The sequence below is a fragment of the Argiope bruennichi genome, chromosome 6 (genome assembly GCF_947563725.1).
Source record: "Argiope bruennichi chromosome 6, qqArgBrue1.1, whole genome shotgun sequence".
Lineage (NCBI taxonomy): Eukaryota > Metazoa > Arthropoda > Arachnida > Araneae > Araneidae > Argiope > Argiope bruennichi.
In genome coordinates, this window is record NC_079156.1 from 5,381,406 (window position 1) to 5,409,093 (window position 27,688).

The 27,688-nt window shown below is 28.3% G+C and overlaps 1 protein-coding gene across 2 annotated transcripts in view; it reads right to left on the reverse strand.

Moving 5' to 3' along the window:
• Positions 1–802: 802 nt before the first annotated feature.
• Positions 803–27,688, reverse strand: part of LOC129972361 (polyhomeotic-proximal chromatin protein-like) — a 48,328-nt gene continuing 21,442 nt past the window's right edge. Inside the window, exons 11-15 of one of the 2 annotated variants that reach the window (XM_056086478.1) lie at positions 27,142–27,378; positions 20,870–21,058; positions 7,123–7,242; positions 2,554–2,721; positions 803–927 (exon numbers count right to left, since the gene is read on the reverse strand). In XM_056086478.1, coding sequence (XP_055942453.1) covers positions 2,554–2,721; positions 7,123–7,242; positions 20,870–21,058; positions 27,142–27,378 — 714 coding nt within the window. In that variant the 3' untranslated portion in view covers positions 803–927. Of the gene's footprint in view, positions 928–2,553; positions 2,722–7,122; positions 7,243–16,362; positions 18,115–20,869; positions 21,059–27,141; positions 27,379–27,688 lie in introns of those variants that run through there. The other variant, XM_056086479.1, reaches the window with a different exon arrangement.

A 27,688-nucleotide genomic window follows, 5' to 3' on the forward strand; every position in this document is an offset into this window, starting at 1 on the left:
AAAAAAAAAAAAAAAAGATTGTCGAAAAAATAAGTTTTGGAATATAAGTATTTCCAACATCATTTGTTGAATAAAGACTCCAGACCTCCAATTTTAGAATCCTCCAATTTAGAATCAATGGCAAGGTTGTCACAACCATGCTCATTCCAATACCCTTTCTAAGTTTTATAAATATTTAAGATGCTATATACAACATCAAAATAAACAAACAAAATGAACAAAAGCAAATAGCATCGATTCAAAAACGATGATAAGTATGTTCGTCAAGCCAGAGAATGGCATGTGCTTCATTAAAATCTTTAAAATTTCCTAAAGTGCAAATCGAATGATCAGATTCAAAAGTGATTACTTCTCAATAAAGATGGAGATTTTAAAAATGCAATTCATTTTTTACTAAAAATGAATCAAATAGTAGCGTTTTTCTTCAATAACTGCGGAGTATATTATTACAGAAAAACTAATTTAATACGATTTGAAAAAAAAAAAAAAAAAAATCGTCAATTATAACAGTTTTATTTAACATAGAATTTTTTTCCTTCTTATGATACCTTTTTAAAGATATTATTTTAAAACAATATTTTTAAATGCTTTATATCTATCGTTTCGTACATATACGTACAGCAATGATATTACTTATTGTGCTCTGTTATAATGAATTCTAAAAATAATAAATCCACAATGATTGGAATTTCCTTCGAATTTATTCCCTTTAATTTCAAAAGAAATTTGTATTTGCTTTCGAAATGTCACACAAGAAAAAAAAAAAAAAAAACTTTGCACATAGCATATAAAAGCAGACAAATCATTTTTGCAAGAGATTTTATTATTTAAATTTAGGAGAGTCTTCAAATAAGTGACAGAAGCTCTTTTTCAGGCATTTTCTGTTTATTACAGCAGTTTCTTTCTTACAAGGACTCTAAAATATTTCTGCAAAATTAAAACAAATAGATTAGCCAATAGTTCTTGATTATTAATGACTTAAGAATGGGAGAGTACGAATAAGGAAGCAACGCTATTCAAAGCAAATTTTAATAATGCATAATTTAGATTTGGATATTCCATCACTCCCACTTCATGTTGGATGTATTTAGTAATCTTCTTAACATTTTACAACTTTTCTTTTTAGATAAAGTTGAATTCATTCATTAAATTTGATTGTAATTAAAATTTAATTTAAATAAAACGACTTTGTTTTGATATTAAAAATATTTCCTATTTTTTAGTAAACTCATTAAAATATAATTTTAACTTTTTGTACTGAGATAATGTATCGTGCATTGCATTACAGAATTTTCGATACTTAAAAATCTTTTTAAGTGAAAATGACAATTCATTTGAAAGACAAAGATCCATTGGATAGTGAATGATCTAAGGTGTCATTTTTGGTCTTATATACATGTCCAAAATAAATGTGTCCTCTGAATAGAGATTTTGAAGGAATTAACAGTTCAAGAGGTTAAAAACTTTTCTGTTTTTATTCATTCTTTGTTTCTCGGTATCAATTGATCGGTATCGATATAGAACTTTAGCAACATTACTGAAAATTCCCTGCAAGAAAATGCTTAATACCAGATTCAGTTCGGACCATCTTTACAAAAAAAACTCTTTTATTCTTCCTACAATATATATATATATATATAACACTAATGCACATAGCACAAAAATCTCTCTTATTACAGATTGTTGAATGGCAAAGTGAAATATAAACAATTCACTGTACGGAAGCTTCAGACTGCTTCACCGAACGTTTCTACCCCTGTAATTGATTCAGTGCTTCCCTAATTAATGAAGCTCAAAATGCTAGAAATACTCTTGACAGGATTCACCAAAAAATTTTATTTACTAAAAGAAAAGAGGACGTAAAGTAAATTATGAAATATGCGTATTCAATGTAGAGCGAAAATAAGTTTACTAAAATAGGTCCAGATAAACAATAATCACTATGATATATCAATGGAAATGGATGAGTATGTCATCCAAAACTAGTACCGCGTAAAAATATTTTCTGCATTATCTTAGAACTCAAAAAAATTACCTTGATAATAATAATAATTTCATTTCTCTACAATGGTTTCTTTATTTTTAATAATTTTTTAATGTAATATACAATTTGCAACAATTAATTTTTATTACAATGCTAATATCCCTCTCCTCGACCCAAATATTCAGTCGTGTGCTATTGCCAATGTTAAGATTTAATAGAAGATGCTTTCTTTGGACATAAATTCCAAGCTACGATTTAACTCAATTAAATGCGTGTTCCGGTCTGGTTGGCAAAGGTGGTTTCGATACTTGTAAAACATTTCAATATTGTATTTGTTTGTTTTTACAATTTACGATTGGATTCTGCCATGAATTGTCTCAAGAAAGATTAAATACGCAATTAAAAGTTTAAACGCTTAAAGTGAATGCACAATTAACAAAGGGAAGGGATTATTCTTTGTTGATGCGCATTATATTAATGAGCAGGCATGCATATATTTATTCATCTTAACGATTCCTTTTGATTTGCTATTAAAAAATAAAGATATCAATAAAGAATTATTCACTTACTTATAGTTTGAAGCTTGCGCTTCTGCGGCGGGAACGACTACGGCTATTGCCATGGAAATTAGAAATGTCACACAATAGGTTTGCAACGGTGGGCGCTGGCGGAACACTTCCACAGAAGATGATATCATCATCCCCTAAATCAGTGAGATTATCTCCTTCGATGTAAATCTGAAAGAAACCATCAGAAAATGGAAATCCGGGTGTTTCTCCCCCACCCCTCCTTTATCGAAAAAAAAAAAAAAAAACTATTTTCTAAAGTCGACTACCAATAACTGCTAAAAATCTCTCTACGCTAGAATCTACAGTGTCAGTTTTGGCGTAGGGAAAGGAACAGAACGCTGATGCTGAAATGGTACATGTGTACATGATCGTAAGATGTATATTTAGCGCCCTCATTCACACAGTAGCTGAAATTACACACAGAATTAAAAAAAAAATGCATTGACTGTTCGCCGCACTTACGATCTTCCGGTGCACAAATGTAGCATATATATATATATATATATATATATATATATATATATATAAACAAACACTTAAAAACATAAAATCGAAAGATGTAAGCAAACCATTATGACTATTAAACTATTATCATTAGAAGTTATTTTTTTCATTAACATTCATGATAAAAATGACCGAGTCCAATCACTACTATAAAATAAAGATGATTATATGCGTGTGGTGTGCATTGGTACTCGACAAGACTGGCAGTTTGCTCTAGAGCTGTCAAATTCGCACACATATACTTTTGAAGTTGCAATATGCACTTCGCAATTCTTCTTGAAGTTTTAATTAGAATTGCAGCTAAAAACTAAGCGAAATGTTGGCGTTTTTCTGCTGTAACTTCGAAAAATATTAATTATTGAGAGGGATAGCCACTATCAAGGACAGAAGTTTACAGAATTTTTATTGTATCTCAAATGAATCCTATTTAAGATGGATCTGTCACCTCTTCTTTTTTTTTTAAGAAGACACCGCGTATACGAGTACCCCGACCTTTTGAAGCATCGCTGAATAAACTCGAAGTGATGATAGTTCTCGTCATTTATCCAACAAACATCCACTACTTCAGTCATATCGTCATCTTGCAAGGTAAAAAAAAAAGAAGAAAAAAAAAAAAAGAATACCAAGAGAATATTAAAGGCATGGAATATCACTGTTATATCAAGACTACAATTTCATAAAAGTAGATTATCTATCAAATTAACAGTGTGAACAATCGTAATTTCGTGGTGAATTAAAAAAGTAGTAAATGCAAGTTAGAATTTAGATTCCCTCTGGAAGGCCCTGAATAAATATGATCGAATTACAAAGTGTTGAATATTATTATTTTAGATAGTTAGCCTCGGAGAAACTCCAAACGTTTATTAGCGCATTTTCTTCAAGATAGTTTAAGGAGCGGTTAATTACAGATATTCCAATTTTCATAACTCAATAATTTTCTGTCGCAAATGAGTCAAACTTTTTTATTTAAAATATTGATGTCTCGAAAATATTTTATTAAACATGACTCACAGGATAGAGGATCTGGTCTGACATACCTGTCAGTCACCTTAGTAGTCTTATTTTAATTAAAATTTTAAAATGATTTATGTTATTGCATGACTGTACTAAAAGATATAAATCATTACAAACCCAGGGGGGAAAATGTTAAATTCTCCCCATTTCATTACTAACTAGCCTCCTTTGGCGACCAGCCGGTTCGCCAATCTTAATGCTCGTTAAAATTTTAATAATTAACTATTTTATGTAATTCCTACTTTAATAGCTTCTTCATTATTTTAAAACTTCAAATTTCAATTCACTCAGAATATTATAAAGGCTTTCAGTCATAACGTAATCTGTATCTCTCCAATTTTCTGTTAGCTCCCGTAGAATTTATGCTTTAAATTAAAGTGGAAATGATTAATCTGCAATTAATATAATAATATTTTTTACTGAAACAAAGCATTTTTTTTTATAATATGACTGCTGAAAACAGAGTCACTGAGCATTTAAACCTTATGAGCACTAAAGAATATCTTTCTTAATTTATGTAATATATCAAGAATTTGTCAACAAAATTGTTTCAGATTCATCCTAAGCAGGTATATTAATTAACAATGTTTAATTTTAAATGCATCAAACACTAAGAAAATAAACCGAATCGTTTAAAATAATCGGTCGAAAACAGGTTAAAATAATTACTTCAAAAACGATGAACTTAAACTAACATAAATACAATTTAATTACAAAAGCATACAACTAACTTAAAAATAGTTTAAATCGAGTCCGCTTCTGTTGAAATGTAAACAATCAGAATATAATGCGCATGCGTGAATTTTCAATGCCAGTTACGGTAACGCAAATGCGTGAATTTTTCTACGCCAGTTGGGGGCACGCTATGTAGATTAGAAATTTTTAATTTCCTTTCATCTGTTTTATTTTAATTCAAAAGTACTTCCGACTGAATCTGAAAGATCGATTCATTAACAATGTTTAATTTTAAATGCATAAAACATTAAGAAAATAAACAGAATCGTTTGAAATAATTGGCCGAAAAATGTTAGCCCTAGCCTCATTGCTCATTGGGGAAAAAAAAAAAAACTTATTTGGCGGTGGGGAAAATGAAAGGATTTTTTTGGCGGGAAAGTTAGTTTTTAATTAATAATTAAAATTCTAATTAAAATTTCAAAAAAAGAGACCCCAGGTGCACATTCCCGACCTCCAAGGTATACACGTACCAAATTTGGTAGCTGTAGATCAAATGGTCTTTTCTGTAAAGCGCCAACACACACACACACACACACACACACACACACACACACACACACACACACACACACACACACACACATTGAGCTTTATATATAAGTATAGATGTACGCAGTCCATGAAAGAGGTTCTCTGGGAGAATGTCTTTAGTAGAGAGTATACGAGAAAGTTTTGGGATATCACACCCACTCGTTACTTTATGGTATACGAAGTACAGATCAGTAATCGTCAAATGAATGAATAAACTCGAGATTTTGTGGAAACTTTCCATTTCAGATCGTACTGAGTCCGAAAGACATATTTTTGACATTACGACAGTCTATCAGTCGATCTGCCTGATTGTGAGAAAGAAAACTCAAAAATGTTTTGAGGTAAATGGAGTTTTCCTCGTGCATTTACATGAACATTACTGCAAATAGAGTTACGGCCATTTAAAATGCCTAAGAGAAAGAAACCGCCCGGCAGATGTTTAACTGTTACTGTTTGATAAAGATGTCATGATTCAATATATTCTTTAAATAAAAGGTATAGAAAGCAAACTGTGTCAGTACTTTTAGTTGCATTCAGGCAGAAACTGCCGGTAAATATGTTACTTAATAGGCAAATGGCACATAGTTCAAGATAGAACTCCGCTGGATGCTCTAGAGGCCATATTGTTTCTTTTATAGTGCACAATTTTTCAATTTGGAAGAGATTTGTGGATTCAAATACATTTCTTATAACCCCAAACAAACAAGATGCTACTTCCCAGTACGAAATACTTTTCTTTTCGCATTCAATTTTCAACATTTTATTTATTTATTTTTGTAAAAGATATATTCCAGAATATTTTGATAATCTGGATTTTCCTTCCAATCTTCCAGTTAAAATCCTATTTAGGATAATCAGGATGACTGCCGTTGTAGTTGACAACTTTTTTTTGAGTTTCGTGCAATGAATATCAATATGGACTAGATTAGAACATTGCCGACAGAACTAGGCAGAGCGCGACAGCTAGTTTTCATGTGCCTATACCTATGACATTTGAAACAACATACTGTTTTGAAAATAAAAAAAAAATAAAAAAAGATGCAATTTACGACTAATAAAACTAATATTCTTTTGGGAGTAGAAGAGTGGGAAAAGTTAATACAACTTGCTTGATCGGCATTAGTTTCCATCTATTCTTCATGTCACTCGAGGATAATAAAGTAAGAGTAACACGCAATATATCACTCTTAGTAGCTGCAATTCAGATACGAATGCTTTCTCATTTATTTTCATGTTATTCACTAAGTATGAAGCTTCTTTAATTTCAAGTTTCATGGCCAGATTCCTCTGTTAAATATCACAAAACCATTACCACTAACAGGCGTTCTGATTCTGTCATTGTTGATGACTCGATTAATAGATTTCCAGATAAAATATGTTTATCGTTTCTAGAGCAGCTTTGTATATATTTTGTATCGGGAAAGACAACATTTTTTTAAGCTTATTGTCTTGAGCATGTATTACTAAATATTTCAGAAATTTCTTTCTTCCAGCTTGCGATTGGAAGACTCGCATTTACTTAAAGAAGGTGGGTCTCTGAGCTAAAGATATCTCGCCTCTACGAAGCGCTCTACTGTCCTTGAGCTCATTTATCGCTAGACCACGATTTTTTCTTTTTAAATTTGAAAATGAAAATGTGCTTTAACATAAGCCAATTATGTTTTGTCACAAAATTTTTCTATCGACTGATATCTTATTCATCACATTTAACCTTATATTAGTTGAGAAAAAGGGTGCGAGCCAAACAACAATAAAATCCAAATGAGAGCAAACCAATTCATATACCTTTTGTCGCGAGTCGTTGTTATTCTTGGGTGGCCGACCTCGCCTTCCAATTTTCACGAGCGAATCCCTCGCTGACGCCTCCATTCTTCCCCCAACGGCTTCGAATAATTTGTGATGACTCTGAAAAATACAATAAGAGGAAGCTTGCTGAAATACAAGGAAATCAAACTCAAAGCTTAAAATAAGAGAGATAAAAAAATAAGGGAATTTAAATGGCCTGCAATGAAATATGTTTCTTAAAGACAGATTTTAAAATCACATTTATAATATCTTAAAGAAGTAGATTTTTTCATGTTAAATAAATTCAATATTCCATTTATAATCCATTATTATAAATATTTTTGATTGTTGGAAGGATTTTTTTTTCTCATATTTCTAACATTCACCTCATTTGGAATTAAAATTTAATTAAATCAATCCATTCACTACATTCTGAAAATATCGTTGTCCCTCAGTAATCCAGCATATGTCTATAAGAAGATAAACGAAAGCACCGGACTTATGACGAATCATTTTTTTTAAAGCATATGCATGGAGTCCCAAAAAAAAGTGGAACTTGCTTTTATTTCCCAAAATATTGCCTAGACATTATTTCCAATTACAAAGTTTCATTAAATAAAATAATTATTGTTTCAAATCGCTTCTATGGGGTATGACAGTAAAAAAATAATTTTCATACGTCACCCATTGTGTAGAAAAATTAGTGAAAGGTTTCACATTTCTATTTAAAAAATCTGCAGATATATACTTATTTATAAATTAAGAGGGGCTTACCACAAATTATATAATAATATTTGTTTCAGCTATACAAAATTATTAAACTGCCATATGAAACTTTTATCTTGTGGTACATTATCTAATTATTGCCACTTGAAAGAAATCTTCTAATCGCGCATAATGTTCACTTTAATTGGTCGACAGTTCCAACTTCAACTTTATAAAGAACGGAAGACGAATTGAACATTTAAGATATTTCAGAAAAGTTTCGGAATGCCTAACAAGAAAATAAAATTACTTGCTCACAATTGTGCAATTTTTAAACGTTTTTCAAGGAACGTTTGGAAATGCTGACGATTCATGCTATAAAAAAACATAATGCTGATCTTGTTGTCGAAGAATACAAATTTTGTATTCAGAATTCCCGGTATCTTCCTAGAAAGTATGCTTACAGAAAAGTTTAGCAACAATTATGAACTACAAGATCCTTATTTTCCCAGAGAGGAGGTGACATACTTTTCAAGTTACCATCTTGTTATCATACGAATAGTCAGTCTAGAACATAACATTTCAAAAACATTGTATAGAGAATATTTCAATGTACTAACAGGCACTCATATAGCATTCATGGAATCTAAGGATTGTTGTCTAGAATTGTACAGTTGGATACTAATTTAGATAAAATCAAATTCTCTTCCCATGACAAATATAATTTGGATGGACGAATACTGTTTTAATTGAGATAGAAATATTAATTTTCAAAGCGATAACTTTTAGAGCGGTAAGATCTATTTTTAGTACGCCATAATTGCCACTTCTTTTATATATAAATGTGTGGCACAGCATTTTTAGAAACTCTAGTTGTTTCGGTTTTGCACAACTATATGCTGAATGGTGATCGATATATTCACTTAGTTTTGATTTTTATTGCATTATGTCTGAACTAAGTAATGAATTGGCTTTGGCAGCACATGCACTGTAGATGTTAACAGACAATTCAAAAAGCCAGTCTTTATATCACATATGATGAACTTGATCGCTTATATGCAAGTAATATCAAAAGAAATAAATTTTGTACAGGTGTCGAAGGTTTTGAACATGTCTTTAAAGCAATATGGTAGATCTAAAATTTTTTTAAAATTTTTAACATTTGAAGTTGGATTATAATCGTATTTTGTGTAAATTAATATTACAGCTATAACGGAAAAAAGTTTTGGATTCATTGTAAAATGTTTTTAAAATGTAAATTGTTAAAATTTTTTGATTTTTTAAAAAAAGCTTTAAAGTTTTTTTTTAAATATGCATTTTTTAACCAATTTTTTCCCGTTATCTCTCATAATATATTACTAAAAACGTGATGGGTTTCTTTTCTATCGCTGATATTTATTTTTTAATTTTTTTTGTTAGACACCGAAAAAAAGACTCACAATTTCATTAATTTGGAGTTTTAAATTTTTTGAAAATTACTACATACATTCGAGTTAATTTCATATATATTTTTACAAAGCATGTATTTCGGAACATTCATAAAAAATTTAATCCTTCTATTTCAGTTATTAAAAAGCCTTAAGGTTTCAAAAAATTCTATATGAAAAAAAAAAAAAAAAAAAAAAAAAACATAGAGAAATGCCAATTTAAAGTTTCCATCCTCCCAAAAACATTGCATAAAATTCATAGAATAGATTTAAATTACAAAATAATCTTATTTTAAACTACTAAGCAAAAAAAATAGCAACAAACTGGGAAAATAAACTATTGTGTATAATAAGAGTATTTAAAAAAAAGCAGGAATTTCCTAAAATTTAATCAGTTATTTTAAAAAAATAAATACAGGACTTATTTCATATATAGTTCTGCAACTAAGACACGCACAAGAATATTTAAACCTTTATCAATTTTAAAAGCCATATGTTGAACATGATTAAAACGTAAATAAAAACGTGAGTTAAAATTTAATCCTTCTTATGAAGAACATTTCATATTTTAAATACGGCGAAATCGGAAAATTTCTCCCTTAAATTTGTTTAAATGATTAATTAAAAGATTTAAATACTAAATGTGTCTTGAAATTCAATTATTATACAATTCCTTTCTAAGAAAAAAACGTGAAAAGTGAGCACGGCAACATTGTTTACTCACCTGTCATGCGCAAATTTGTTAAATAACTTAATAAAAAATACAGATACAGCTCTGGAATTTTGAAGGTATATTTAGAATGATTCAAGCTATCATATGAATCAATATGTTCAGGAGCTACATACATGACAAGTATTTATCACCAAACGGTATTATCATAAGTATTTATCAAAACGAAAGAAAAATCAAAATACTTAAGTGAAACATCATTAATTCAAAAAGTTGAGTTTTATTGGGGTGGGATAGGGTGGAGGAAGAATTATTTTTGGCCTTTATGAATTAAGCATACAGCTAAATTAAAAAAAAAAAAAAAAAAAAAAAAAAACGCAATTTGAAAGAGCTATTACGAACAAACTGTGGAAATCTCAAGATTTTGGCTAATGGTGTAAGGATTTAATTTCATAAAGAGCAGCTCTGTAACATGAATTTCTGAAATTACCCAATGTTCTTTTTTTAGAAAGTATACCTTTTGCGAAAAACCGAAGGACATTCCCACCCCAATAAAAAAAAACAAAAAAATTTCGTAAACTGCGTCTTTTGAAAAATGGTAAGCACATTGTAGTTTCATGACAAGTAGGGTATATAACATGTTCACCAAACTGACAACATACTGCGACTTTATATCTCTCTCTCACACACACAAAGAAAGAGAGAGGGAGAAATGAATACAAGCTTCATACAAGATAGACAATATAAGTTTTTGAGTCTCCTTTCAGCCAAATTTTAATTTAGTATTAGTAAATCAAATGAAAGCACAACATTACATTACCTTGAAAATACACAAAACAAACAAATAAATAAATAAAATAAAAAAAAGAATAAAAAAGCATTGTTTGTGAACGTAGGGCTTGTATAAACCCAAAACTCCACACAACAAATATTCTGAAACCCGGTGATTTTGGCCACCATTTCACCACCACTTCTCGGTGCGCTTGTTCCTAGACAGTTCACTGACTATTTGGTAATCCGACCATAACGACTCACGAAGGAGACACAGGTGTTCCAGGCGCTAGTCTTTTTTTTTTTGGGGGGGGGGGAGAAGCATTAATGGCTTTATACTATATTGTAAAAGTAAATATGATAATTGGGCGGAAATTTTATATTTTGCTCGACGCCATTTAAATTCGTTCGTTAAGACATTAATGATGATCGATGTGTACAAAATTATATTATATCCCAGATACCATTTATCACATTACGCCATTGCATAGAATATGCACTTCCTCCACATAACAGATCATTAGTTACACTTTTTCGATTATAATATTGCATACAGTGACACAACAGACCTAATCCCAATGATCAGTGCACTCATTTTTGCTTCCGTCAATGAAAGAAGCCTTAAAAGACGAAATTGAATATCACTACTTTTCTGTCTGCAATTGAATTCTGCCCTAGAATTGCTTTTTCTTGAGTATGCGACATTTTGATATTTTAAAATGTTCATCGATTGTAGGGACACTTTTTTTTTAACATATGAAAGAACCAGAATTAGAGACATTCATTTTGGCCAGTTTTAAAATAACCGATGGATCTCGTCTTAAAATCTAAAAAGGCCTCAGAATCAATTTGTCGAAAGTTTAGTTTTCAACATTGCAACCTTACACATAGAAAATTTATCCATGCCTTTTTAAATTAAGTGCAAGCGGAGAGATTATTTCCTTTCTACAACGCACCAGGAACTATTTGCGGAAAAGAATGAATCAACCGCATTTTAATGGACAGTCATTCTTGTTTATTGAAAATGACATAGTGCAGGAGTTTCAAGATTCTTCATAATCTCCCAGTTAAAGAGAAGAAAAAAAGATATCTTGATGCCTTTCAGCACATTTTTCCATGCCAGCAAATCCCTCCCCCGTTTTTTAGCTTTCACTTTTTTTTATTACTGAAATATCGTTTGAATGCTACTTAATATGAACCTTTATACCCACTCTAGAATTTAATATCCTTTTTTTGCTATTATTATCATTATAATTTCTATCGTATTGATCATACATGTCGTCATGAACATCACACATATCCACTCTAAAAAGCTACATATATCATACCCATATAATATACAGCGCACAGAGCTAAATCCGACATTCAAAAATAACAGGCGTGATTCCAATTTTAAATGACATTTCCATTTACCATCAGCATTCAGTAGAGTTCCCCTTCAAAGAAAAGAAAAACAGCATTTGATTCAAATAACTTCTTGTTGCCTCTCTTGAATTTCGATCAACATCTTTTGATACTTTTCTAATGCAGTCCACTTCTACACTGAATATTTTTACTTTCTCGTATGCGGAAGGAAAATACAGTAATCATCAAAACATTCGACCACGAGCGTTTCTCCACGTTTATGTCCCCTCCCTGTCCAAAAAGCAGTGTCTGTGTTCACGACGAGCTGGAGGTTATGAAATTCGGCCCGTAATCCTTACCAAAATTTTGGATTTCTACAAAAATTTATACGAAACTAACAACAAGAAGTTTGTTGACTTGATCGCCCATGAGCCCAAACTTTAGATCGAAGCATCTACGAGGTAAATGTTTGAAATTTGCTATACGATTTTATAGTCAGAATTTTTCTTTTTTATTTGAAAGAAATTTTGTAACTCCAGTAAAATGCATGTTATGCAGGAAGAAAAATCTGGCGATTCAAATCGATGTTCGCATTTTTTTTTAATACAATTAATTCGGACGGAAACGCTGGTAGAAAAAAGGCTATAAATACTTTTCTATTTAAATTCTCGGAAAGAAAAAAATATTATATTCTGATAGTGTTCTACAATTCCAAATGCTTTTTTTGTATAGTCGTTATGCAGAATATGAGAAAAAAAAATCCGATCTTTTAAGGCACACATTCCGATAATTGCTTGTTAATCTTTTCCGAGAAACATTTGTCAAAGAGTAACCTCCCAAAAATTTAACAAACACAAACTGCATTGAAGTTGAAAATCTCTTTCGGAATAGAATTCTTTACTTTTTATTCATTAGAAAAGTACTTTCAAACATTTTCCAATGAGGGCCCACCATTTCGAAAAATAATGAAATGAGTCCGAATTTAGGCACACAGCTACAAAATACAAAGCCGGTTCAATGATTCTGAAGGGGGGGGGGGAATGGTGCACTATGCATATTTTTTAAATAATAACGTATATTCTTTATATAAATGCGGAAAAATAAATATATGCAATATGCAACATAGGAATATGCATAGATATATGCAATAAATAACAACATAGGAATTATGTTTAGATTAAATAACCAACATCAGGAAATTAGCATTTTAAGTTAAAAAGCGCAATTAAGTTTAGTTCACTCTGTCATTAATAGAATTTTCTTGAGATGGATCTTTAATTTAACGTCTGTGGCTCAAAGTGCCAAAATCCGTCATTGCCAGTGGTAACAAAATTTATTCAAACCACAAAAAATGACACCCTAGAAGAGGCAATAACCTCGGCTTAAAAAGATACTTTCTCCCCCCTCAAAATACACTGCATGATGTTTTTTTGGGGAGTAACCGCATAAAAGTATTCGTTGTTTGATTCGGGTTAAGCTTTGTTTGCTTTATAACTTTTATACTATTCCTGTAATGGGTTTTCAAAATATACGCAGTATTTCATACCATTTCTTATGCATATCAAAAAAAAGTATTATTATTCTTGCGCACTTAAGCTTAGTCGACGAAAGCCTGTATAGCTATGTGAATGACTATTTTTGTTATTACAAAAAAATATTTGTTTGTTATTTGTTACTAACCTTAAATTAATAAATAAATATTCGAAAAAAACTGGTAAAATCAATAAAATCACTTCTCATTTTTTTTTTTTTTTTTGTCAAATTGAAATTATAAAAAAAAGCTCTTTCCCCCCTTCATTTCTATCAATAAAAGAGACAAAACAATTTTGAAATGGAATGAATTTTATTAATAAATACTTGCACATAAAAAAAAAAAAGGAGATTCTCCAAGAATTTGAACAAAATACCTTTTAAATCATACTACATTGAATTTGAAATGAAGTTAAATATGTTTTTTAGAAAAGAAAGGTGTAGTTGTGAATTTTTCTAACAGAAAATTTTTCTTCAGCATAAGATATTTTGCAGAAGAATATAAAATACAGGATTCAGTTGCAAGTAAAAACTTAAATTCAACAGCGAACAGTGGTTGATGAAGAAATGAAAGATTTTAGAAACTAGGCTGCTCTTCATAAAATAAAAAAAAACCAGTGCCCACTGCCATAAGTGCTTTCTCATATACAATAAATCAATACAATTCTATTTTGCAAATATTTATTAAAAATCATTTGAAAAACCATGAAATATTAAATAAACTACCTTGTAATTCCATTTTTACATACACATGAATTTGAAATAGTGTCCTTACTTAAATGACATGTGAAACAAAATAATGACAAGATATTTCACAACAAAATAATTACAAGATATCGACTTCCTGGTTTGCAAGATTAATAAAAAATAGGAATAGCATGCACCAAAAATTGATTATTTATAACAAGAGTTTATTTCATTTGGAACAAATCCAACACTTAACAACAGCAGCAACATGAAATATCACAAACATCAAATGAACACAAGAATATTGCACATCATTTAAGTGCCAAAATATCAGGCTGATATTAGCACCGAAGTGTTTAAAAAGAAACCGATTTTTTTCTGACAACTACCAATACAGAATATTACAGATAACAAGAAAAATGACACACCACAAGTAATACTAAAATGTCAACACCAAGCACGAGAATACTTACCTAAACAGATTTCTAAGCAAATTAAAAAGCAGAATTTTAAGATATATTCCAATAGCATTTTTTAAAAAATTTAAAAAGCTATTCAGAAAAATCATAAATAATCAAATTTTAAGAACAAGTAATGAAATCATTAATGCAGACTGCATAGAAAATTTTTAGGATTAGTTCCAAATAAACAAAGATAAATAAAATTAAAACTCTCATTCCAAGATTTAAATTTGTGATCAGAATATAAAATCTTACACATTGCTATGTCTATGTGTAACCCTGCATTTGTTAATAACAAAGGAGTAAAAATTGATGGTGGAAACAAGAAATTTGGTATACATTAAATATTGAATATTTTTACCATATTTCCAAGCTAAGAAGATAATAACTAAATAATTAAGTGAACAGCAAAAATAATTCTGATAAATTAATTCACTAAATTTTGAAAAGAGCATAAGACCAATACACTGGGTTGTGTAATAAATCCACAAGCATGTTTTTCTCTTCCAAATTTAAACTGCAACAATAAAATGCACTAGCAAAATGTTTCACATTATTTCAAATAAAAAAAAAAGCTACCATTAAATTTAAAGCTCAGCAGATAGTGCATTAAAATTTTGTTACTGAATTGTGTATTTTCAAATTTTTAAGATAGTATTTCAAACAGATAAAATTGATATTTTTTGGCACCATTTGCCTCCACTGAAAGTATTGACTACCAAACTACTAATATTATGTGTGAAGAGGTAGCAATGCCACAATATAGTAGCAGTTGCTTGTTTTTGCACATAAAAATGAAGATGTAACCAACTTCTTCAAATAACCAATGGATGTTTGAAAAATAAATAAAAAATTAATTTGGAAAACACTCGTGAATTATTACTCAAAAGTATCTTGAACAAGTAACAATGTATGTTATGTAAAAGAGTCACAAGCATTCATGAAATCCTTTTGGATATCAAAATAAGCACATATATAAGCAGGATAATTTTTTAGAATCAACTAATCCACAGAATATAACATCTGAATAAAAATAAGCCAGAACAAAGTGACGAAGAATTTTTTATCCATAACAATTTATATCATAAAATGTTTTTGGGCATAACTCATTATAAGGTTTTCCAAACTTAATTGTAACAATAAAGCAATACAGATTTCAAAAACATACATTCTAAAGAATGCTTATAAATTTTTATAAACACATACTTAGAATCTGGTCCAGAAACAAAGTTAATTTGCTATTTAATATACAGACCACAGCTATATACAACTTTTTAACTTATTAAACCTTGAAATATAAATTCATTTTCAGATGATGATGCAATCATTTAAAAATTATATCCAATATATTTTATGCTTTCTCTGTTACAAACAATATAAATTTTAGATTGCTTTAAAATGATTAGTCAAGAGTTAAAACTCTTTGATAGTAAGTTAGAGACTGTCTACTAAAAAACAGGAAGAAAATTTTAGAATATCTTTTCTTCTTTTTCAACTAATTTTAAAACTGATACTAATTAATCATCGATTGTTAATATACATTATTATTAAAATTTGAGTAGTAAAAATTTTTCTAAAATGCATTAGGTTATTAGCACATAGTTAACATGCTAAATAACTAACTTATAAATGAAGTAACCTAAATCATAATACAAAATTATTTTGTAATTAAAGAGTTTTGTGATGAAGCAAATTAATTTTCAGACAAATTTTCTAAATTCTCAAATTTTTAGATTTAGTTTTCCTGAAGTTGTTGTTTTATGAAACTTTTCTATATTATAGAAAAGAAATATCTTGTTTAAAACCTATAAAAATCATCACGTATTGCTTTTTACTTGAGAAAATGCTTCTTATTAAGATGTATACTTTCCAAAATAGGAATGAAATATCTTAACTCATAAACAGGGTGTCTACTAAGTTTTAAGGAGTGGGTAGGGAAGAAAACAATCATTTTAAATTTTGATGACTAATTTTGAAACTGTGGCACAATTAACAATTATTCATCAAAATATAAATTTTAATTATTTCTTAATAAAGATGTAAAGAATATATTACTTGCATAGAAGAGACCAATAGTGATTTGTTTATAAGGTCTTCATGTATCTCTAAAAGCTCTTTAAAAAACTTGCTTTACAAAAGAAAAACAAACAAAAAGTGTTTTATAAATACTGACAAATTCTAAATCTTCTAACCGATAATAAAAATTCATTTTCACAATTGAATTACAAAATTCTGCATCAACAAATTCAAGGATCAGAAATGCACAATTCTTTTAAATGCATAACTGCAATTTTTCCAAGTTAGTAAACAATAGATATGTGAAAACAATATAAAATATTATACTTAACTTAAAGAAAATACACTAATAACCTTTCATGGATTTTTTTAATTAATTTTTTTAATACATTTTACTATTTTTTCCATACTTTGCATCTTTTTCATAGTAACTTAATCCTCAATAACATTTTTTTAAAAGAACATTCACATTTCAGCAATAAAAAAATAGTAAGGAAATATATATCATTCTTATTTTATTGAAATATATATTTTGATTTTTTTTATACATACAACTTAACTATGTTATAAATTTTTGAACTTCCCAGTTGCATGTTTGAATAAAGAGAAATAAATGATGTGCAAGAATATTAAAAACATTTTTTTTTGTTTTATTAGCTATATTTTATAATTATAAATTACTACATGTGATATACTTTGTAATAACTGATTTGCAATACCATTATGCAAAATAAAAAACTCATTTTAACAAAAAACTATGCTTATTTTTCAAAAATGCACATTTAAGTTGTTGATTAGCAGGGTCCGTGAGCATTATATTGAAAAATATGAAAAAGCCTCGAAAAAGAAAAAAAGCACAAAATACACATTTCAGACCAAGGCAGCTTAACTTTTTTCTATTAGCAACTCTTTCTTGGTATAAGATAAATTTCTGTTAACTAATATCTAACAGGGAATTTTTCTAGTTACATCTAAGTTTGAAAATAAAAAATAGTTAGTAATAACTAACAAGGAGCTGAATAAAAAAATTATTATTTACCGATTTTTACTCAATTATTTTAAGTAAAGATGATTTCTTGAATTACTTTTTGTTTACAAATGTTGAAGATATTCCGTTTTTAAGACCCCAAATAACACTAAGATCTACAATTGATGATGCCTTTAGATTAAAACACATTCTTTTTCCTATTGAGCATAAGATACGCCATAGTTAATCAATTATTAGTCGAAAAAAATTCTAATAATACTGAAACTTGTTGATAATGTTCTTAAAAAAACACTCTAAAAATAAACATTCTTTTTTTTTTTTTAATTAAAATTCCAAATAAATGATGGAGGAAAAAGATGAGACACTGACAGGAATTGATGAACAGTAGACACCCTGATAAAAAATGATTGGAGTATTAATACTTATTCGATCCATACAGATGCACATATTTATATGATAACAAATTTTCATTTAAATAGGTCCATAGAAAATTACAAAAACCAGAATTAAACAATGTTTCCATAAAATTAATTTTGAATAAATGGCTATTATTAATAGCTATAGCATTTGTAAGTACAACCACACAACTATTTATCTGTTTATAAAATCAAAGCTTGAAGATGAAAAGATATGGGAGCTAATTAAAATAATTTTACGACCTCTCAATAGATGTGCAGTAATACTGCCAGGACACATGAAAGAAAATTTGTACATGTAAGAAAAATGAAAAATAAGCAAAACAGATAACAACTTATCACAGTCACAAAGTTCTCATACACTTTCTTAAAACACAAAATGATTACATGATCAAGAGAACACTTATCACAGCGACTAAAACTTTGAACACTTTTGGCACAATGCTACAGACAACATCCACAAGCACAACTAACAATTAAATACAAATACAACTTGAATGAAATACAAACTTCTACAATAATTGTTTTTAAAGACAAATATAGAGGACGTCTACAACATTCTAAGGTGGGAAGGGTATTATTATAATCTCAGAAAAAATTTCATTATCTACTTTTTTAGCCATTTTGATCCTCAAAATGATAATTAATCAATGAGTACAAGAACTCACTATTGATGAAAAATATCATTCTCAAATAGCAGGTATTCAAAATATTCCCAAATAGCAAGTCTCAAATTATTCTTCCAACAGTTCACTATATTTTATATTTTTCTAATTTACTATTTTTTTTATAAAAATGTATTAAAGAAATAAAATATAAACTTATATACAATAAAGCATAAATTTAAATGAATATATTTTACAAATTCATTTAAAGATTTCAATGATCACCCAAACATTTAATACCCAAGTTTTGGTTGTCATTTGTCTCTAGACAATTAATTGAGAATATGAAAGAAAATCCTCTATCCAACTCTAAATTTGGATTGGTTCTTAGTAAATGAAAATAGTTTCATTGATAGACAGTCTCTGCCTTTCTTAATAAACATTGATAATAAAAAATAAAATTTTCCTTTTTAATTAGAAGCTCTTGCTTTAAAGACATGAAAAATAATGAAATCTCAAAAATATTCATGTATAAAAAAAAAAAGGATAGTTTTAAATGCTTACTAATGCAGTTTAGGAACAGATATTATATTAATAATCGTAAATATGCTTTAATTTGAAATGCAAAAGGTAATTCCAATAAAAACTTGTTTCATTTTGAAAAATGCAAATAATTTTTATAAACAACACCACTGAAAAAGCAATAAATGGCACCGAATATTCAAAGCAATAATACTCTATACATTAATGTTATGATTCTTTCCCTGAAGCTTTAGAAGTCCTCGTAATAATAATAATAATAATAAAAAAAAAAAAAATACAGTGAACTTTTAACAAATAAAAGGGAAAAGTCCAAATATGACTTTAATACATTTCAAATGCAAGAATAATAATAATAATAATAATAATAATAATAAATAAAAAAAATAAAATAAAAAAATCAGCAATTAAAAGTTAATCTAATTTTGAATTATTAATTTTAAATACATAAAATGTAAATGAAATCAAATTAGATACAGGGTTGCAGAATGAATAAATGAGTATATTGCAATGCAAGCTAACTATAAATTTCAATTAAATAGTTTAAATAACATGTATATTTTCTTAAGTTAAAAAAAAAAAAGTCACAAATTTTTTGCTTTTTTTTTATAATTGATAAATGCTACCAATCAAGGAAATTAACATAGCTTAAAATGGAATCCTATTGGAATGAGATTAAACAAATTAAATTTCAATCACAGAATAATATGAAAGGCGAGCATATTTATAAAATATTCAGGAAAAGAGTTTGTGCAGAGTTTTCCCCAAAGCACAAAACTGACACATATCAGAAAATATTTATGTCAGATATTTTTGAAAGACATTAATTTTAAAATCAAAAGAGATTATTCATGTACAAGAAAATTCGTTCAATTTTCTGGGGGATTTTTTTTTTCCTTCTTTCAATTATTAAAAAAGGTACAACAAATCCTATTTGAAATAGTGTTGCCAAAACCTATTGGCAGAGCTTTTAAATGTGTGGCTATTTATGAATGAATCAATAAATAAACTTTAAAAAATGAATTATGAAAATGATATAGGAAACATAAAAACTGAGTGTATACAGGAAAAAAAAGTTTCAAAAAAATTATGTTCAAGAATTTCAATGTAGAATGAAAATCCAACATTCTAATTTTTTTAAACTTAAAAGATGTTTTTATATAATAAGCTCTTTGTATAAAGCAGGACCTTCTTAAACTTTTTTCGCACATAACCCCTTTCTGGCTAAAAAAAAAAAATGTTCACTATCCCATTTCCATTATTTACATTTTGTTGCAAAGCAATAATTGGAAAAATTAAGAAATAAAACTTAGATTATTAATAATGAAAAAGAATGATTCAGTGATAGCTATTCTCTCAATCTCACAAAACTGTTTTAATCAAAATGATTTTATTAACAGTTCTTAAAAACAGATAAAGGCAGTGCTGTATTTGTATTTAAGATTCCAGTTTTGTGAAATATTACATCATATGGGGTCGTGGCCCAAAGTTTAAGAAATCCTGAGAATAAAATGGTGTGTTTGTACTTTTCTTTTTATTATTAAAACCAGAAGAAGGAAAAAAAACAAACAACTAAGATGCTGCAACCTGTTCTTTCATGCTACTAATATGCGCAATTAACTTCAAAGCTGGTCCTAGCTTCATGTTCATTCCAGTCATCAGATGATCCAAGTTCATTAGTAGCAAGGCTTGGCCATCAATCTCTTGAGCTTTAAAAGTTTCAGCAAATTCCAAACAACCAGGAAAACCCTGAACAAATTTAAATACTTCCTGGACCTGAAAAAAGATCTGATCTTTAGGAGAACCAAAGTAAATATCATAAGGCAAATAAATCTATAGATTATAGAGTATTTATCTAAAAGTAAATAATAACTATATTATATCAATTGATTAAATATAATATAGCTATATCATTTTTGCAATATTAATAATCATGCAAAGCAAAAATTTATATAAAGTTTCCAATCTAATTATGGCATATAAGCTGATTCCTAAGCTTTAAAAGTATACTTCATATTAGAATGTTTTACATTGTCAAAACAACATCTGTGCTTTCCCTGTGTGAATTGCACAGTAAAGGAGGAAACATGCAAGCAACTCTCATGATAGTTATAACAAAACAAAATATCACCCCTAAGTTTTATCAGCAGAAAAGGCATAAGAAGTAAACAATTCAACATTACCTGAAATAATAGCATATTAAATGAATATTTACATCTTCATACAGTAATACTCAAATGAAATTAAGCACAACATATGAATCTGATTATCAAGATAGAAAACACCAAATCATTACATCATTAGTTAATAAAAAATATTAAAAAGCATTTTTATTTATTTATTTTCCCAATTCATATATTTAAGTATCCCTTTGTGTGACTTCAGCAGATTTTTTCAGTCATCAATTCCATTTTCCCCTTCTGCGACAATTTAAATTGCAAAGCTATTTTGCATTTGTCAGGTTCATTTTTTCCATAGACTTTTTTTTTCTTCTGCTTTTCTAAAGCTTATGTACTTCACAAGCGTTAAATTTCAATACTTGTGAGAACAAAATCTCTTGAGATCGGAACACTTAAAACACCTCTGAAAAGGATAAAACATTAAGAAAGCTCCATAGCATTCTATACATTTCTTAAACCAAATGAAGAATTTTTTTTCAGATCTTCAACAGCATATCTTTGTTGATACAAAGTCCACTTTCCACAGCAGCACTGCTATGTGGCAATACAATAATTATTTTTATAAGTTCCCAAAAATTGGAAATTCTTTTACTTCAAAATATAAGAACAAAAATAATCTAAATGAATTTCTTCATTAAAAGAATCAAGCTGTTCTTGAATTCACTATTTAATTTTAACATGATCTTTAAAAGGCAATCTGAAAAATTTAAATGTAATCTTTGCAATGAAAATTTGTTCGTCAGAATAATGAAGTTGAAGCAAATCAATCATCATGTTTCACATAATACTGCAGTTTTTTTTTATATAAAAAAAATCCATGCATAATATAACAAATTATATATATGTAAATGAAATTTTTTTGGATATGCATTCATTTTTACCCCCTTTTTGCAGCATTCTTCAAAAATATAAAACACTTTACTAAAAGGAGTCTTTTTTCAATTTCATTAAAACCACTATTATTCTTGTAGGTTGCAATCCCTTTTCAATATCAGAATTCTTTTGTAAATTGGACCATCTATTCAGAAGAAAAGGGGAGTAAGTAGAAAAGAGAAGAGCTTCAATGGTATAACAGTAACGAATAGTGCTGTTTTGTTTCTAAAACTGCGATAACAATTTTTTATTCTTGCCATTAAAAAAGTTAATAATTTTTCAATGAATTTTTTTTTTTTTTTTTTTTTTTTAGTTTCTAGGTTTGTATTTAAAAACAAACCTCTTTTCTTTTTTTTTTTTTTGCTTTATAGACGATTCTTAAGTTCTCTTTATTTCCATGATTTTTCGGTGCTGTGAAAACCCTGTCAAATTTTGCCAATTACTGATATGTAAATTTGCATAGAACAGCTAGTGAAGTAATGAAAAATTATATGAAAATTCAATTTTTACTATCTAAAATAGCCACATCTTCAACAATTATGGCAGGAAATTATGCTTTTTTACTTTAAAAGTTTAAAAATTAGTTATAGAGCCACAATTTGAGTGGACACCTTGTATATCAAGGGTACAATGAAATAGTTTGCTATTACTGTAAATTATTAAGCATTCTAATTATCAATGCTTTGATTTTTTTTTCTTTCTGTACATAATTTTGTGCAGAAAGAAACCAGCAAAAATATGTAAAACAAATGAAAAATTAAATGCATATAAAAATTTATATCTAAACAGCTTGACTGATAGTTTTAGCTATACAGTTACTACATTCCAAGAAAAGCAGGAATCATTTTAGGAAAGATTTTAATTATGAGGTTCTTCCTAAAATTTCGGTAACATGGACTTTGATCAAAACAAAAAAGAATTTCAACGAAGTAATGTAATATGCATCTACTTAGGAGGGGGGGGGGGGAAAGCAGCAGAATATGATTCTTTTTTTTTTTATGCCAGAAAAGAGGATATTTTAATCTTATAAAACATTATTTTAAATTTATGAATATAAAATCATTGCATGTGGACTTGTTCAATCAAGATTGTATATACCAAAAGTAAATATTTTTCAATGAATTTCACAAGTATTACATCAGTTCCTCAAAATTAATATTTCAAGGGACTAAATACTAAATTACTATGTATTAATATGCATTTAATAAAAATTTACAGTTGATTATTTAAATTCTGAATAAAAGCAATAGGATTGCCACAGAAAAAGCAACAGGAATTAAGATAAGAGGAAATGCAAAAATAGCACTCATGCTAGTTATAACGCAATGATTTTAAGAAGTGGGGGGGGGGGAAGGAAAGGAAGCAACAGTTTATTATTATTTGAAATAATAACATTTACGTTTAAAAAAAAACTCGTTATTTTCTAGAATTTAACAAAGACCAAATTTATACATCCACTGGCGGAGGGATATATTAATTCTCATGCTCTTTAATCGTAGTCACACAAAATTAAGGACTTGGATAAAATAAAATACAAAAAAATTTTGTTATCATAATACAAATCATTTAATGATAACTTAATGAAAGACAACAAGTTTTAATGCCAATAGAAATTCAGCTTTAAAAATTGTTCTTGAACTAAAAAGTTTGAAATCAGTTTTTTTTTTCCGGACATTCAAGTTGATGTTTTTGGACTTGACATTATTAGCTTCTCCTTCATTCCTTTAGATACAAAGTCTAATATTAATTATGACTTTTTTTAAGTGACATACAGTTTTCTTGCTCTTTTGTGACATGACTAATAAGTGCCTGTTTCCCCATATTACTTAGGCTTATTATTTTATCACGAAGCAAATAATACACAGCAATTGGTTTTTGTAGGATTTCTTGAACCCTTTCAGCAAAATCAGGATCGAATTTTTTATCTTTCCAATTTGTATTAAATATGGATTTTGAGCAGCTTATTCTTTTAAAAAATTCTCTAATCTACTCTGAATAAGCTCACAATTTCACAAATGATAAAAACCATTCAATAAACTCATGTGTGAGTGATTAAATACTACGTCTACACATTTGCAGATTGAATTTTGCTGCTCCTGCCAGAGAAATATATTCCAATCTTTCACATAGTTACAGAAGTCTCGCTAATGCTTATTAGCTGCTATTTGGAAATCTTATGGGAAAAAGAATATCTCACAAATTACAACTGGACTGATCTATTCAGAAAAAAGGGGGCAAGAGTAGAAAAGGTGCAAATTTCATCATTTCATAATTGCAAATGGCATTATTTTGTTTTTGTATGTGACGACCACAATCTTTTATTCTTGTAATGTTTAGTGATTGGTATTTTTTAGATGGGAAAAAAGTAATTAAGAAAACAAAGTTCGCTATATTTTTCTGGTTTTAATGAAAATTTTCGAATTTTCCAGAATTTTTGTCAATTTTAAAAATCTTGGTTCTTCCAGTGACACGCCAACTCCGAGGCAACTACAATAGAAGTTTCAAAAATTTAAATGACTGATGATATTTTAATGGCTGATTTAAATGATAGATTAAATCTAATCACAGGATAATATTAATAACAGAAAAATCTTTATAACACTTTTTTTAATTACACACCCTCCAACAATTTTTACCCAGTCATCAGTAGCACATCTTATAGATGTATTATACTTAATGTAGAACCAACAAATTACAGAAGAATAGATATTTCCAAAGAAATTGAATTAAATAAATCAAATATTTTCACCTATTATTATACAATTATTTAACAGACTCAGATTATTGAATAAATATATAAATGAAATATATATAATAAAGCAGAACATGATTTTGTTGATCAAACAAATTACTTGTTAGACATTTACAATTTTTTTTTCTGTTGTTAAATAGCAAGTAATTTTTTAAAGTTATAATTGTACTGTTTAACACCATAATAAACACCCATATACATTTTTGTAATAAAGAGGGACTTCAGTATTTTTTATCCATGTTAAAACAAGACTCCAATTTTTGTTCTAACCATACTAAAAAAAATTTTTCACTGCCAGCATTGCTCGGCGAGGTTTCAGAACGAAGGTATTTTAGACTTTTTATGTAGGTCTCCATAGTTTTCCGACCATATATCCATTGCTCATAGTTTTCACCTAATTTCTCTAGCAGCTATGGAAATTCTGTATTTGTTGGAAGGCATGGAATTATAATATTTCAATATTTGTAACATTTTGAGTGTAATTATAATTATTTTTACAAATTTGATGAAAAATCATTTGGTTTAATTTTTTTTTTCTTTACACTTCATTAAGTGATTCTTTTCTTATTCTAACTATAGGATAGTTAAAGGAAAACTTTTTTAGAAAACCTATAGAAAAAATTTTTTTTCTCTTAAAAGGAGTTGCAGCTGAAAGAATTTAGGTAAACTGATGGTAAATTAGAACCAATAAGATATTCTATATAATATGATAAATGCTAAGCTAGTTGTTTCCTAAGCAACATTCCAATAGTTTCCTAAGTCACATTCTTAAAAAAAATTAAATGTAAAATAATTGCAAAATTTGATTTTTTTTTAATTTTAAATAATTTACTAATCAGATAAACAACAATGTTTAAATTTCACTAATTAGATGTTTGAAATCTCTACTAATAATGAAGATGACTGTGCTAAATGTGTACCTAGGAGATATTTTTTCTGAAATTTCAATAGAAAGTTTAATTAATTAAAAAATTAAGCAACACTAATTTCCAAAAATACTGTTGTGCAAAAATTAATACTACAAAATTTTAAAAAGAATTTTTTTTTTATAATAACAATTTGCTAATTTTTTTTCTAAATTCTGACATTATTATTATTATTATTTCTGAATTCCCAATAATTACATTGTCATCCTGAAATTTAAACTGATTTCAGTATTTCACCAAATGTTTCTTTGAGTGATTTCTTTCTATTGTTAAAAACTACAAAAGCTGACTTAGGTTTAAAATCTATGTAGTCTATAAGCCAAATACCAAAGTGAAGTTACACTAATACAAAACTTGAAAAATAGATGAACCAGACATTTATATTTTTAGTAGCATTGATGTCATAAGACTGGCCTTCATTAGAAAAGTTCATGTAAACAAAACAGTTGAAGTGGTATCTCCGAAACTTGCTCACATATTCCCCATAAAAATCTTTCTTTCTTTCTTTTGCATAAAAGTGTAGACCTTGGGTAAGACCACAAATTGCAAAACCATCCATCATTCCCCATCGCATGGTATTGGTGAATGATAGTTATCATTGGCGTTATTCATTAGTATTAATAGAGTTAAAAAAGACTGCTGAAGAAATTGCATTGGAGAAATATTTTATAGGTTTAAAAATCTAAATTTACTATAGAAACTATCTGCAGTTTGGTTTCAAGAGGTGAAGGTTGGTTCACTAAAATTTTGTCATTTACTTTTAAACATTCTGAAACTCAAAATGAACTAAATTAGAAACTATTTGGAAAATTTGAGAATAATTATTAAAACACTTTAATTCAGTCTTAATTTAAATAAAATATCAACAACAATATGCAAACAAAAATTTCTTAAATAACAGAAATATAGAGAATTATACATAAATTCTATACATTTCAAAAATTTAACCATTATAAATATTGCATATATATTTAAATGTTGCTCATGAAGAAGGAGGATCAAAATTTATTAAGAAATATAAAATCTAATACAAAAAGTTACATATTTTATGTAAAAGTATCTAACTTTTTCATTGTGACACTCAACCTTCTTAGGAAGTCAGACACAGTGAAAAAAAAAAATACTTACGGACCATATGCTTGGTGGTTTTTTATGCACATCTGGTACTGCTTTTCCAATTTCAGAAGAAACAGCAGCTAGTGTTGTAATATCAAAAGATAAATCTGAATCAGTGGTATCATGAGGAGGGGAAACTTCATTGTCAGTTGGATAAATACTTGAATTTTCAGGAAATTCAGAGCGCAGGTCTCCCTCTTCAGCAACATCCTCATGGTCTTTATCAACATCAATGAATGAAACTACACTCTAATGAAAGAAAGAAAGAAATGCCAATGCATCATATCATAATTGTTTTCAAAAATCAGGAAAGAATTTTCAAAACTACTCTTAATGCCAAGTTGAGTTATTCAGAAGAATTTTAGAATAGTGGCAAAATGTACTAGTGTCTGTTAAAAACAAATGACACAGTAAATCATTTTCAAAAATATTTCATGCACTTAAGATTTCCCTTTACATATTACAATTATAGCATTTTTCTTTAGTTTATTTAAATTCTTCATAAATTGTAGCATTTTATGAGCAACAGGTATTTTGTTACAATTTCGTTTTCATATTT